The sequence below is a fragment of the Cajanus cajan genome, chromosome 5 (genome assembly GCF_000230855.2).
Source record: "Cajanus cajan strain Asha chromosome 5, NIPB_CcT2T_4, whole genome shotgun sequence".
Lineage (NCBI taxonomy): Eukaryota > Viridiplantae > Streptophyta > Magnoliopsida > Fabales > Fabaceae > Cajanus > Cajanus cajan.
The window spans coordinates 23,651,357-23,666,587 of NC_138521.1; the positions used below are offsets into that span (position 1 = coordinate 23,651,357).

Sequence of the window (15,231 nt, forward strand, 5' to 3'; positions counted from 1 at the left end):
TCGTGAACTTTACAAAATTTCGTAAATTTTTTACATACGGTAAAAGTTCAAGATTTTTTTTCATACATTCAAATTTAAAAAGAGTCAAGGATAAAAATAATAAAAAATAATAATATCTGGATTAATAATAATAATAATAATAATAATAATAATAATAATTCATAATATCATGTCCATCTAAATAGCATTCACTCACATATTCATATCTTTCAAGCATTATCATCTTTTTGCTCTTGCTCCTGAGTTTTAATGATAGGGTCAAAATTATGATTTTCATTAACTGATAATATGAAAGATGAAGGTTCGTCCACCACTCCAATTGGAATTCATCATAATGACATTCTTTACGAAAAAAGTTATGTAGTGTTGTACATGCTAAAAATTATTCTAAACAACATTTCAAATTTTTTTATAATTTGTGATTTAAAATATTTTGTTTATAAATTTATAAATGATTAAAAAAATAGTGGGACAACTACTCTATTCTCTTATAACTAAATATGTCCCTTCATTTTATATTGGTATTTGAGTGAAAGTTTGTCTTTCATACACTTTTATTCATTTAAAATATCTTAGAAATTTACAAACATCAACTAGGAGGAAAAAAAATATGAAATTTGCTACAAGTACAAAATATTTTTTTTTTATTTTTTTAATTGCTTTCAATTATTCACTCATGAAGAAATATTTTTAGTATTGAATTCAAAGATACTACAATGTCATATGTTAATTTTCTTTTTTAAAATATACAAAAAAAAATCCTAATTTCACAATATAAAAATTAAAAAAAATTCATAGTAAAACACAAGAAATAAACTAATTGTTGAGTTATAAAAGGGGAAGGATGACAATAATAAATTCAAGAGAAAGAGATCGCAGTTTTTGTGCTGAGAGGTTCTTTCCTCAATTAAAATCCATTTTTATCTCATTCTACTTATAAAAACCTAACTCAAATTCATCTTTTATATATATTTATTCTAATGAATCTAAATTGATTACAAAGTCTTGAAGATCTACAGTTGATATTATAGAGATCATAATATCAATTTTAGCTTTCACTTTTCTCTTTTCTTGACACATGTTATAAAAAAATTACTACTTAAAAGTTAAAATTTCAAGCATTTTCTGTGTTATATAACTGAGGAATCTCAACTAAATAGAGCAAAATAGAGCAAGTCAATTAAAGAGAACAGAGAGAAAAATAGAACAAGTCAATGAAACTATCATTTACGTATAGAAGTTTCACCAAATAGGAGAAATGAAATGAAAACAGTAGTACAATATTATATGTGAGTAATAGTGCAATATTATTAGTAAGAGAAAAAAAATGGAGAAGACATGAGCATAGAAAAAAAAAGACGAGAAAAGTCACTTCAAACAATCCTCCAAAATATGATGGATTTGGATGAGATTGTTTTATGAATTTGGTATTTATAGATACCATTAAAAAGTTTTTCAAAATCCCTCTAATATAACAATCCTTTAAAATCCTAATACTTTTGAATACCAATGGATTATTTTTAAGTTGTAAAAAATCTCAAATGAATACCAATAGATTTTAATGGACTCTTAAAAAAATCTTGAAAATCCAGATTGTATACCATCAGATTATTTTTAAGTGACATAAAATCCTAATCGAATACCAACAAACTTTTTTACTAAAAAAAAGTCTTTTAAAATCCTATGAAATCCAAAACCAATATACCCCATTAATTTATTTTTTCTTAAATAAAATTCAATTAACTCCTCTTTTAAATCATTTTCCCATCTCCTAAATTATAATTACTTTTTGGTTCATGTTGTGTGTAATTTAGTTTGGACGGCCAAACTGCAGTCCTATAACTCCTAAGCCACGCAACCATATTGGCCAGGACAAATCAGATGAAACGGTGCGTTTGGAGCATTTCATTCTACACGCTTTCTAGCTAGGCCTCGGAAAACACTGCCCCATCGGCGATCGGAGACTGAACTGGTGAAGCCTATTCAATTTCAGGTTCCTTTTCTATTTCAGTGCTTTCGTCTAGTTCATCCTAATTTTCTTTCGATTGCTTCACTTTCATAAATCATCGATGCAATTCTGCGAGCTATGAAGTTGAATTCGAGTTATGATAAGAAAGAAACTCCATTAATCATTTATTATGGGCTTAATTTGTTCCAGAAATAAGCAAGATGATAAAAGCAGTGCTGGTGATGAACACGCAGGGGAAGCCTCGTCTCTCCAAATTCTACGAATTTCAGGTCCCTCTCTTTCTTTCTTCATTATTCAAATCCTTGCCATCCGCATTTTCGTTTATCCTTCACTTGATGAAATTTTCACACTTTTTCGTTTTTTGTGCTGGTAGATCAGCCCGTGGAGAAGCAGCAGGAAGCTATTCGCAATGTGTTTTCAGGTTTCTCTTTCCCTCTCTTTGAATTTTTATTTATTTTCTTATTTTTGCTTTCTGTTTTGTCATCATTGTTTTTTTTTTTTTTTATGCAGTCTTATGCAGTAGGCCTGAACATGTCAGCAATTTTGTGGATGCTGAGTCCTTTTTTGGCCCGGTACTATTACTTGCTGTGATTTTGACCTGTCAGAGTCATGGTTTGTTGATCCTAATTATCACTAACGATGCGTTGAAATAAATTAATGAATAATTAGATTAGGGCTTTTACTTTGCTGTTTGCTGGTATATTACTACCTAAAAAGATTCTATGGTTTATATGGATTTGTATTGGCATATGTTGGTGTGAAGAGTGAGAGCTAGAACCGAATTACAATGAACATGCAATGAAACTAAAGTTAGGAGTATCGTGATCATAATTTTAAGTGTGTTTTTCTTTTTATTTTAGAATCGAAGACTCTATTGGTTTCAAATTTAATAATTGTAAGTGTGCATTTTATTTTAGAATTGAAGACTCTAATTGATTTTATATTTCGAATGGACTAGTGCTCTTAACTTGATAGCTAGCTGGTGTTGTACTGTGCTCTTTTGAGCAATTCTTTGGCTTGTTTGTAGTAGTATTATTATCCCATCTCTTTTCTCCGAGGAAAGGAAGCACGAAACTGTGAATTCATTTGTTGTATTCTCCTGCAGGACTCTCGCCTTGTCTACAAGCATTTCGCAACATTATATTTTGTGTTCATATTTGATAGTTCTGAAAACGAGCTTGCTATTCTTGACTTGATCCAAGGTAGATTCCTAAACTACTCCCTATGCATGAATATTGTTGGTATTGCCTAACTATTTACTGCATTGCATTAAATGTCAAAATCCAGAAGATTTGTCTTTTACTCTTTTTACATGGACAAGTCTACTAAATGGTTTGTTCGATAATTTTGCACAGTAATTACTACTTATTGGTGTGCTTGGCTATCACTTAGTTTCTGTCTTGAGTATCTTAGAAGCTGTGAACTTTTGGTTGAAAACTGGTATCAATTAGTTTTTATCTTGCAAGGTAAAACTGCCTAGTACCAACTATAGACCCTGAAAGTGGGTCTGTCCCTTCACTGGACCCTGAGCTTCGCTTTTTATGATTGACACCCCCTATCTTGAATGAAATATGTTTGATATTACCCTCAGAATACGAGTATAACTTGTGAGAAGCACAAAAGGATGAAAATCTGCTACAAACCATCTATAACCTGTAAATTTAGGAGTTTGAGAAGTGTCTACAGCATTCTAATGAAAAATGTGAATGGTATTAACCGAAAATTTTAGCATATCATCAAACTGAGAAACAGTATGATAGATGTACTTGTTTATCTGATTAAAAGATAATGTCTTTGATGCTGGTTCCCATTATTAATCATTATGATTTCTGGTAGAGCTTAATTATGTCTTTTTATCCATGTATGTAGCCAACCTTGTATTGTGGATATGGCTTAGTTGTTGTTGTTTTCTGTCATAAACATGTGAAAAAAAATTGCAAACACAATTTACATTCTTGATTTTTGTTGATACTTATATTCTAGATTTTTGAAGGGAAAGGAAAAAAGTTTAGTACAAGTTGTAGGAAAATGCTCTGGAACCTAATTACAAATCAGCATGAACAGCTCTTTTCATTAAATTTTAATTTTAATTTTTTTTGGGCCAAACATTTTTGTGGTTATTTTGCATTTTTAATTTCTGGACTTGCTATTGTTCTCAGAGAATTCCCATTGGAGGTAATAGTGTTAATAATATATTAAACCTTTAAATTATTCATTTTCTTTAACCATTTCAATTCTATTGCATTTTGTGCCAAGGATCCTGGTAGAGTAATTATTTGCACTCTGTATTATCCATTACGTTCTGCATGGCTATTGTGTAGCTGTGCTAACAGTTGCTCATTGCTGCCTTTTATATCATTGTTAATTTTATGGTTTGATTTGCTTACTTTGTCCCATTCTGCTTTCAGTCTTTGTTGAAACATTGGACAAATGCTTCAGAAATGTATGTGAGCTTGATATCGTATTCAACTATAGTAAGGTGTGTGCTTTGTGCCCTCAATTATGAATCTTATATATATATATATATTTTTATATAACAAATTGACTCCGTATGATACCATGTAGCAAGAAATTAATTAGAAACTGCGTTATGATTTAGAGAAACATTTTATTTTGCATATATAGAGATTCACTGGAGTTTGCCACTGTCTGTGAGTTTGAATTATTAGATTCTTCTCAATCAAATATGAAGCAATTGACAATCTCAATCTATCCTATTTTACTCAAAAGGTTGACGACAACTTTATATGTTTATTTGTTTTCACTAATCTTGGGTTGTTTTTGAAATGCCCTTCAATAGGGAAGTAAATTCTCTCTTTTGCTCAGTAACGCAATAGTTTCAATCCTTTGACTCAAGCAATATCTGTTTTTTGAATTTCCATTAATGTGATCATAAAAAATGAGTTCATCTGCAGATGCATACTATACTAGATGAGATCATTCTCGGAGGCCAGGTGTTGGAGACAAGTTCAACTGAGGTTATGAAGGCTATTGAAGAAATATCAAAGTGCTCTCTCTTTCCTATCTGGTTTTTAACACGGTCTTTCCTTTTTACATTAATCTGAAGGAAATAATGAGTTTTAGTTTCTGAACCTTTAATCCCAATTTGTATGCCAATGTGGTAGCGGCCTTTGGCTAGGATTAAAAGATACCAAATGAATGATTTCGCTGCATATTGAAGAGACTAGGACTCTCCCCACCAAGTGTCTAATCCTCTCTCAAATGATATGATTTCTCCTCACCCTCCCCTCTTCATTTATAGGCCACGTGTCTTATTTATTTTACTATCTCAGCTCACCCAATTAACCTAGCTAATCAACTCCCTCATTAGTATACCCCTAACTATCTACTAATAAGTATCTATCAAAGATGGAACGACAAACCAAAATTATCATGTTTTTTTATACATATATTTCTCTGCTTGAATTCAACATTTTATGGAAAATAGGTGCTTATTATAGATGCATTTTGTGTGCATACCCGTGTATCTGATTGTGGTTTATGCGTGAAAGCAGACTTGAAGCAGCATCCAATGCAATCAATCTTGTTCCAAAATCTGTTTCTAGTTGGAGGTCACGGTAATATAATTGCAATTAAGCTGCCGGAAGGATCTGCGTTCACACATACAAGGGATCAAAAAGGTGAAGTATCTATGCATAGGGGAGTCCGTAGGATGTATTGTCGTCCAAAACCCTAATGTGAGTGCTCCCATTTGAAATGACTGACATCCTGATATAATAACGGGTTGGTTAGGCAATTGGTGAGTTTGCATTAGTGATTCCCTACCCTTATTGATCAAAGAAACCGTGTACTGTACTGTACTGACCACTCAATTGTTCCCAGATGATTCCAATTTCACTTAATCTGTTTGATTCAATTGACTTGAAATGTTGACCTCGTATAAATACTTTAATACACATTAAAATTAATGATCAACCGTAGTCGTAGAATTCCCGTGTCAAGCAGTAACAAATGGAATCAATGCATTGAACAAGCGGCAAATTATCTTAAAGAAATTACAAGTTATAGCATATTTGTTATGCTGCTCATCCAATTTGATAAATAATTGTCATTATTCTTCTATCTAATGCGTTGCAAATTTTGCATAAGTTACTGCATATAATTCCAATGAAATACCAATTCCTCCGAGCCTGTTTACAGGCACTGACAATTTGAGCGAGAGTCATAATTAGGTATCACCACTTATGTTCTTTCTCCAACATCTTGAAGAACTAAACGCGCAGCATTACGTCCAGGTGCTCCCATAACTCCGCCCCCAGGATGTGCCCCACTTCCGCATAAGTATAACCCTTGAAGCGGAGTCTTATAGTTTGACCTATGTCCCAAATCAATGAAAACAATATCAGCAGGAACAGCATGGTCATAATCAGTCATGTCAAAAAACAAAATCAGATTGTATCACAAGCCATTTCTATTGAGCTTACCATCCCTTTGCAGGTCGCATAAGGAAAAGGGAATCCAACCCCATAGCACCATGAAATATATTCCCACCTGTCCAAAAGAACAGTTCGATATGTTAGTAGTCACGGTGTACAAGTGCTTTCTAGTAGAATATCGAGGGATTGGGAAGCTTAGTTTCATTAATACTCTCTTAGGTATCGCTTGTGCCCTTTAAAATAAGGTATTTTGCTTGCTTTTTATTTTAAAAGATTCCAACTGCATATGTTTTTGTTTGGGTGAATTTGGGTAGGTTACCCGTCAAACCGATTTCCCTTTCAAGATCTGGTGGAGTCAGCATGTCATATCCAATGATTGATGTACTGAAGCCAGGCGCATATTCATCAATCAACGTGAAGCATTTTTGTGCAAATGATTCCTGAATACGAGGATAGATAAGATATAATGAAGCGCCTTCAACACAAAATATTTATAAAGTAATTTTTGCATTAAGTGGTCGCCTGCACACACACAAGTGCATTGACCATGGTGGAACAAAACAAAACGAGACAACAAAATGCATAAGAATATAAGAAAAAGAAAAAAAAATAACGGCGCTAGAACATCCAAACAAACTAACTCTGTAGTCATGATCTTGCCAGTCGCCATCCAATGGTTTGTAGGGTGTATACTGCACAAACAGGTTGATCACATGCTTACCTATGCATGAAGAAAGCACATGTCATAAACTAGATGTTATCAACATATTACAGATTATTAAGGCATCAAATACAGATAAATTAACGAGATGCGTGCTGACTCAAGCCAATTTTCCAGTTCTGATCCACTAGTCAGAAATTTAATGGAATTCTAAAGGCAAACAGCGTCACTTCAACAATGCCCAAAAATCATCATAATAAATGTGGCAAATGCATTGAAAGCAAAGTAATGAAACTTCCTTCAGTAAACTGAACATATTAGGATATTCTTAAATGAAAAGTTTCAAGTACCAGGTGGAGAAATAGTTTTGTCCAGTGCGGAGGGAATGGTCATCTCAATAACTGGTCTTCTGGATGGTATTCCATTTACTGCATCTTGACACGCAGAGTGAATCTCCTCCATGCTAAATAGAAATTAACAGGGGCAAAGAAAATTGTCATGTCCTCAAAATAAAAAAAGTTGCTACCGTCCATATTGAATAAAATCGACCAAAATATATTTCTATTCCTTTATCTTATTTATAATTTAAAGATTTATTTTGATCATTTATTTTTTAAATTTGTTTCAATTTGATCCCTTTCAAAACAGTGGTTGGTGTCTATTTTGAGTCACAATTTTTATTATTTTTTAACTGATTTAAAATGTAAAACTTATCTCATTAGATTTGAAAATTTTGAAACTTTCAATTGATATTCAAATCAAAAAGGGCATAAACATGATGATAATCGTGTAGAAAATAAGTTACACGAGCCAAAAAAGAATTTGATATTAAATTTTTTAATTTCTAGTTACATGTTAGACTCATTTTCACTTAATTTTCATAATGTTTATGACTTTTCTATTTCAAATATTAGTTGGGTTCAATTGTTTTCATGTAAACAAAATTAATGAGACAAGTTTCACATATAAAAAAATATTCAAAATTATTTCCTAAAATAATAAAAAAATGATCATTATTTTGAAAGCTGTATTGATCCAACTTTTAAAAATAAAAGATTAAAATAAATTTTAAAAATAAGATAAAATACTAAAATTATAATTTAACTAATAAGATTAAAGCTAATGTAGATATAGATTAGACAGCAAGACACGAATCCGCAATTGATGAAATATGATTCCATTTTAACATACCTTTCTGAACCTATATGAATTGTGCCGACATGCTGCGGGCCAGCATGAGGATGATTTAACTTGCAACAAGGAAATTGGGGCAATTTATCAACTGCTACATTTATTTTTGTAGTAGCCTGTTTCCATAGATATTTACCAAATAAAACAATGACAGTTAATTAAACAAAAATTACTGAGAAAACTTCCCCAAATACTGTCTTTAGATCCAAAAATTACTGAAGCTTCTGGGAAAAAAGAAAAGAAAACCCTAACACACCAACTCAAAATCTGTCCTAGACAAATCTAACTTAAGACTTGCAGCCAGTCTGCCAAATGTCAATGGCTAGCACGGAAATTCATCATATTTACTGAAAGAGGGAGAAAACTTTCTCAATGTTGCTCAATGTTTATAATTATGCCAGCTTTGTTTTCTTGATGTTTTGGTCAAAATTACCCAGGTTTGTCATCTGATTAATATTTGAAGTTCATCCAGGAGCACGCTATCCACATATATTTTAATCTTACCAATTATTCTAGTTCAGTAACAGAGTAGATATTGAGAGTATTAAAAATAAATATAAACCGAGCAAAAATAGTTAACTTACAGAACTGTAGTCAGAGTGCTTAATTGCACGAACAAAATCATCAGGGAGGACATTGTTGGGCACAAATTCCTGTTACATACCAGAAGATGCAATTAATGCCAAGTATAGGAGCCGAAAAAGTTAGTATTTGCAGCTAGTTTGAGAATTTACCATAAAAGTTTTATATGGAGTCGCATTAGACAGAACAATTGAAGAATGCACTTCAGTACCATCGGCCAAAATCACCTATATGTAAGACATCTACAAAATTTAATTGCCAAGATCCAACTTTAAAAATCCACATGATTGAGCAAATTCACGGTTTACGAACGACACTAACCCCACAGACAGTCCTAGAGTTTTCAATCAACAGCCCAGCCACCTATAAGAATACAGAATATAACAGGCGGTTAGAGCCGGGAAGAAATAAATAAAAGGGGAGGAGGTTAGAAACCTTTCTCCTCCTATCCTTTTTTTTCCCCTATTAACTGAAATTATTATTCCTAGTATTTTACCATAGGCATTCCATAAGATACACGTTTATTTTTATATAATTAGAATTCTTAATAAATAAATATTTTTTAATGTATAAATTTTATTATAATTAAAATTCATAACAAATAAACATTTGTGATATAAGATCGTTATTGACAATTTCATTTTAAAAAAATAAACTACTGAAATTCAATTTATAGATAAAGATAAAAAAAATGTTTGATTGAAAGACAGAAGATAAATGTACGTAGTTTGACATACTTGAGAGAAAAATTTGGCTTGTTGCTTAAGTAACCTATGAAATGTATCTTGAAAGAAGAAAAAGAAAGAATGTCTAATTGAGAGAGTAGGAAGAGTGAGATTTTTACTCTCCAAGTTGCGAAGTAATATATTAGATATATATGTCATTGCAAGCTGATCTTGATGACATACCTCAGCATTGGTTACAATATGTGCTCCAGCTCTAATAGCAGCATTCCCAATAGCCTTGGATATTGACCCCATTCCACCTTCAACATATCTACAAGGAATAATAGCATGCTATCCATTATTTTTTAAAAGCATATATTTGTAACAATTTTAAAGCTTAGTAAACTCTAGCTTGAGGAGAAGTGTTAGAATATATGAAAAAATATCCAATATTATCTTCATCATATCCTAGATTATCCTTTAGAATTAGTTTCCTTTTTATTTTCATTCTCTTAGGACTGATTATCGTGTTTCCTTATTACATGATTTGTTAGGATTTTAGGGTTAGTACTCTAGTTTTCATGAAAAACATCATCACAATGTAACACAACATATCATATTAAGTCAGTAAGAATTTCATAGTATTTTACTATCCTATCCTTTTCCTCCCTCTAAACCTAAAACCTGTCATTTCAACAATCAATTAGGAGACTGAGCCAAGAATACCTATTAAAAACATTTGCAATATAAAATACAACTGTTCTCAAATACAGTGCAGAAGCTTTTAAGAAACAGACACAAAATGCCTTTCTATAATAAAATTGTTAAGAAAATATACAGTACTCTTTGTTAGTCATGGTTATCAAACTTGTGAATTGACTCGTAAATGCAATATTCAACAGTGCTTCCTTTTCCAGAATCAATCTTTGAGTAAGATGCACCAAATAGTATCAGTAAACTTAATTTCAAATCACTCTAGCATGTGAAAAATATTTTTGGCAAACAGCTATTCCATTTTGATTATGCACTATAAACATGTCAAGCTAACAAGAGGAATACATACGACCAAACTCCACGCTCCCCATCAGATTCTCCCATCACATGATGAAGCAGAACATAGCCACTTCCTGGGGTGTGGACACTGGCCTGCATTTCAGATTTACAAATACTATATATGCTGTGAAAGATGAGAATCGGCTATGCTATTTTTATCAGAGAAAAGTTTGTAGAAAATCTGTACTGTAATTGTTGGTCTGTCTCTTAAACAAGGATGAAGAAATTCATGTATATCTTTAACCTGAAATTTTTTTCTATTTTGGGTTACAATATAATGGTGAATTTTTTACAGAAAGGATAACTGCTCTTACTGTACTGCCTATCACAGCATCAGTTGCAAGGGTTGCCTTCAGAACATCTGCCTGCAGAAACAATGGCACACAAAATTAAGAAAGAATTCAGAACTAATTAGGCCTAACTCAACTACAAAACTTTCATGCAAGATGCAACAAGGTTGCCGAAGTCAACACCCTCTACACTTAGGCTAGATATCTAGAGCATGAGGAGCTTTGTTTCGATACAAACTTAGAAATGTTTTTATTTCCAATAAAGAAGCTCTCAAAAACACTTTTAACTTGTATCCAAACAGATTTTAAGTCTGCAAAACTAGACATTTAAGAGTTACCTAACATTAGAACTAAGGCAGGCTCTAATACCATACTAGAATTGAGAATGAACTGGACCTAACTCAACCTCAAAAAGTAGTCAATAAAGGAGGATTGCCCAAGTCATTATAAGGGCTACTTTGCTCATATATTGAGCTGACATGGGATCTTAACACAGTGAAACAAGGAAATAGATATGATCATATCACTATATTGAGCAAGAACTGCTATGAGATGGAATATATCATGAACGGAAATAAGTTAAGATTATATGCAATCTTAACTCATTGATCAGACATGCAGTCATTGTCCAGTTGAACACTTGAACTAAACTTTCAAAAGGTGTTTATATCATAAATAATAAATAAATAAATAAAAGTTCAGAAAACTTCTGAGAAATGAGATATGAACACAAACAAAAGTATACAACATCAGAGACTAAGAAGATATGTGTTCAGTTTTAAGAGATACAGTCAAAGTTTGAAGTTGAATATCTAAATGAAGAGCAATTAAAACCATAATATTACCTCAAACCAGTTATTCAAAACCTTAGAAGCTGGGGACAACAGAAGGTCCATAAAGTCCCTACAAAATAGATACAGTATCACAATGTCAAATTAGTTGTTATCGTGCCCTATTCACGGCTTTGCTATTCAAAGCAACGACAACTTGTTGCTTACAAAAATAAATCCCTATTGGAGAAACAAATACTTACACCAAATCCTTTTGCCCCAAGGAAGACACCTGGCGCAGACAATTTGCCCAAAATACTGAATTCTGTATTTTATTCTTCAATTTTTCATTAATAGACGATTTGTGCTGCACAGATTCAGGCGGAGGCGAATCCAGCACTAGATCCATGAACTTACAGAATTTCTCAAGCTGACTCGCATATCTGAAAGATAATAACAAAGAATTAAGAAAATAAAAACAAAAGAAATGTGAATAGACAAACAAAATCTTGTTACATCATGAACGTACAATCAATGCAGCTTGAACATAAGGTAGAAGTCAAACACCTTTGTCAAAGAGGTCAATGAACAAATTAAATGAAAAATATCATCACTAATTTGAGCAATAGCATTACGTAAATCTAGTTTTTACTAAACAAATTATATTTTAAACTCTTCTGATTATCTATTCAAACCTACTTTGTTGCATTACGCTACTCTATTTCAGTCAAAACAACTCCGACTCTTGACAAAGCCACACAAATGCAATTTCATATATGTCTTTACTAATGTTCAACAATTAGAATTAAAATTCACCTCCATGTTAATGCAAATTAGTGAGAGAAAAGTCCAATTCTGATCGAACAAAAGTATCTAAGAAATTACAACCAGGATTTCTCCATATCTCATTTTCCGTTTCCATTATTCGTTTATTTATCTTTTACGAAAGCAAGCACGGTGGCATTCATTTAAGCATCGAATTCCAAGGACACATTTGATTTGCGAGAAAACATTGAGACCTTGGATAAGCCTCTGCATCAGTCAGCGAGAATTTGGAGATCTCAGAGTGGTTGAGATGTTCGTCGGCCCCCATGAGAAGGTAGCGTCCGTCGAGACAGGGCGTAAACGACGACGGATTGCGCTTCAGAAGCTTCAAGCCGTGCTTCTCCAACTCCAGTTCCTTGATAACGGACGGTCTCAGGAGACTCTGAAGGTAACTGCACCGCGAAAACTTGAACCCGGGAACCAGCTCCTCCGTCACGGCGGCGCCGCCGATGACGTGGCGCCGCTCCAGGACCGCCACCGACAGGCCTCCGCGGGCGAGGTATGCGGCCGCCGTGAGGCCGTTGTGGCCGCCGCCGATGATCAGCGCGTCCCATTTCTTGGCCTTCAATGCGGTGCTGCCGCTGCTGCTGCTGAAGCTCCTCCGCCACATATCGTAAATTTGTGAATTTTGTGGTGTCGTTTGTGTTAGTAATAATGGCAGTGGCGTAGTGCAATGGTTTTAATATTAGATATCGACTCTGTTTGTGTTAAAGGGGAAAAAACTTAGTTTATTGTTCTTGACCCATAGAATGCATTATTTTAATTTTTTTTCTTTTTAAGAATGTAATTTTCCAACGATATAAAAAATGTTTATTAAATTTATTCCATCAACGTATAATGAAAAACAGACATATGAAAATGACGAAAATTACCGTGGTCATCTTATCTACACTATTATACAATCCACTTTTGTTATTGGATTTTTTTTTTCTTCCTTCTCACTCCCACTGCATGCACTACCTGAGGAAGAAGAAGAGACCATGTTGGTAGGGTGTAGAAAGTACACCATTATGTGGTCCCTATACTAATTTAGTGTTAGTTAGTTGTGATGCATGATGGACCACCCAAGATTTTTTCTATAAAAAACAACATGACTATGTATCATTAGAAGAAAAAAATGTAGCATAACACTATGAATCTTGTAATAAATAACGTACGCATCTAATGAGTAATGTTTTAATAATTTTAATCAGGAGAATTTGTTAAAATTAGTTTTTATGGATTTAATTAGTGTTTTATTTTATTTTATTTTATACAACTTAATTTTTTTTATCTAAATGTACCTGTCTGAGAGCAGACTAGTAATCTTCACATAGTCTTATAGTGTGTTTGGATGGAGAATTTACATGGAGTAATTCATTTATTTGAAGAATTTCAATTTCTTTGAGGTAAAATACCTTGTTTGGATGAGGAATTTATAAGGAATTTGAAATTAAAGCATTTGTGAAATTCCTTGAAATAGTAGAATTTCAAATTCTCCCAAAAGAGTAAGAATTCGAAAATATATTTAATATTCAAAAATATATTTAAATATTAAATATTATCTACTATTAATTTTTAAAATTATTAAATATTTAAAAATTAGCTAATATTTATTTTTTTAAAATTTAATTTAAAAATCTCAACATATAAATATATTTTTAAAATCAATTTTATCATGGTGGAATCAAATTATCATATCCAACCTAACAATTTAAAATTTGAGAAATTTGAATTGACTTATCCAAACAAAATATTTTAACAATGATAGAAATTGAAATCAAAGTAATTCAAATACCAAGAATTTAAAATTCCTTGAATTTGTAAAATTCTTCATCCAAACACACCATTAGGGTCGAACGAGAATTTCGAGCGAATATTCCGGTGGGAGGAGGTACCTGCAAAAGATACTCAGACGCTCAAGTCAGAACAAGCATCTTAAGTTATATATTGTGAATTGAAAATTAAATAGGTCAGGCCCATCCGTATACCCATCCCTAATTGCAATACATTTTCTCACGCGCGGCTTAATTTTTTGTCAAAACAAAAATGTGCATCTTATTCTTATTTTTTTTTTAATTTATTAACCATGTCTTCCTTTTAGTTTTCATTTCTTTTAATTTATATATTAGATTTTTTCACAAATTCACTCTTGCATTATTAAAAAAAAAAAAGTTGAACCTTTAAGAATTTTCCTTTTCTAATTAATATTCCATTCCCTTTTAACAACACGCGTTTTCTTTCCATTTCATTTCAAATTGAGATTTTTTTTTTATTTTAATAATAAATTTTATAATTAATTATAGTTATATTATAGGATAATTATTAATAAATTGCCATTTAAATAAAATTATAAATTAATATAAAAATAGATTAATTGAAATAGTAAAGTTTTATTAACTAAAAAATTGCAACCAACATATGATTAGTTATTCTCCATAATAGGGTGTCTCGCTATTCTTTTGTTTTGCGGAGTTTCTTCATTAACATGATGTTTCTTGCTATTCTAACTCAAAAATTATCTCATGTTTTATGCACCAGAAATGATACATCCTCCGAAAGGTTTTGGCCGAAAAATCCTCCAAACGTTTAAAATTTTAAAATAATAAAATTAAAAAAATAATTTATTTCAAATATTGTACAGATATAAATCATTGAATGGTTCGAAATGATTCGGAACTTTGATTCGGAGTCCAAAGCATTACTCTTTATGCACATTCTCAATTCACAATATATAATTTAATATAAAATTTATGATTTAAATTAATTTATATATATATAAGCTCGATAAGGCTTTCTAAAATATGTTTACTTGTTAAGGAAGTTTTAAAGGATATGTGCTCCACCAC

The 15,231-nt window shown here is 32.0% G+C and overlaps 2 protein-coding genes across 2 annotated transcripts; one reads left to right on the top strand and one right to left on the bottom strand.

Moving 5' to 3' along the window:
• The first annotated feature begins 1,813 nt into the window (after nucleotides 1–1,813).
• LOC109810480 (Clathrin adaptor complex small chain family protein) lies at nucleotides 1,814–5,857 on the top strand. The gene is made up of 8 exons (XM_020373954.3): nucleotides 1,814–1,993; nucleotides 2,159–2,238; nucleotides 2,348–2,390; nucleotides 2,480–2,541; nucleotides 3,075–3,171; nucleotides 4,378–4,448; nucleotides 4,885–4,976; nucleotides 5,485–5,857. Exons 2-8 carry the CDS (start codon nucleotides 2,170–2,172, stop codon nucleotides 5,549–5,551), a joined length of 501 nt encoding a protein of 166 aa, XP_020229543.1. The 5' UTR covers nucleotides 1,814–1,993; nucleotides 2,159–2,169; the 3' UTR covers nucleotides 5,552–5,857.
• A 70-nt stretch (nucleotides 5,858–5,927) lies between these two features.
• LOC109810479 (FAD/NAD(P)-binding oxidoreductase family protein) lies at nucleotides 5,928–13,136 on the bottom strand. The gene is made up of 15 exons (XM_020373953.3): nucleotides 12,598–13,136; nucleotides 11,842–12,021; nucleotides 11,654–11,711; nucleotides 10,833–10,883; nucleotides 10,529–10,611; nucleotides 9,709–9,796; nucleotides 9,122–9,163; nucleotides 8,953–9,027; nucleotides 8,803–8,871; nucleotides 8,219–8,334; nucleotides 7,378–7,490; nucleotides 7,008–7,087; nucleotides 6,686–6,806; nucleotides 6,415–6,481; nucleotides 5,928–6,305 (listed from the first exon to the last, which is right to left on the bottom strand). The coding sequence occupies exons 1-15, from the start codon at nucleotides 13,011–13,013 to the stop codon at nucleotides 6,173–6,175; spliced, it is 1,692 nt and encodes a 563-aa protein (XP_020229542.1). The 5' UTR covers nucleotides 13,014–13,136; the 3' UTR covers nucleotides 5,928–6,172.
• Between the last annotated feature and the right edge of the window lie 2,095 nt (nucleotides 13,137–15,231).

What these genes read in the sequence shown, in the direction of transcription:
- LOC109810480 (XM_020373954.3), top strand. Translation starts at nt 2,170, where the DNA reads ATGATAAAAGCAGTGCTGGTGATGAACACGCAGGGGAAGCCTCGTCTC. An exon ending in TATTCGCAATGTGTTTTCAG is followed by an intron (nt 2,391 to 2,479) that starts GTTTCTCTTTCC and finishes TTTTTTATGCAG; the next exon opens with TCTTATGCAGTAGGCCTGAA. An exon ending in GCTATTGAAGAAATATCAAA is followed by an intron (nt 4,977 to 5,484) that starts GTGCTCTCTCTT and finishes GCGTGAAAGCAG; the next exon opens with ACTTGAAGCAGCATCCAATG.
- LOC109810479 (XM_020373953.3), bottom strand. Translation starts at nt 13,013, where the DNA reads ATGTGGCGGAGGAGCTTCAGCAGCAGCAGCGGCAGCACCGCATTGAAG. An exon ending in CTCCATATAAAACTTTTATG is followed by an intron (nt 8,872 to 8,952) that starts GTAAATTCTCAA and finishes GGTATGTAACAG; the next exon opens with GAATTTGTGCCCAACAATGT. An exon ending in CAAAACTATTTCTCCACCTG is followed by an intron (nt 7,088 to 7,377) that starts GTACTTGAAACT and finishes CTTCATGCATAG; the next exon opens with GTAAGCATGTGATCAACCTG.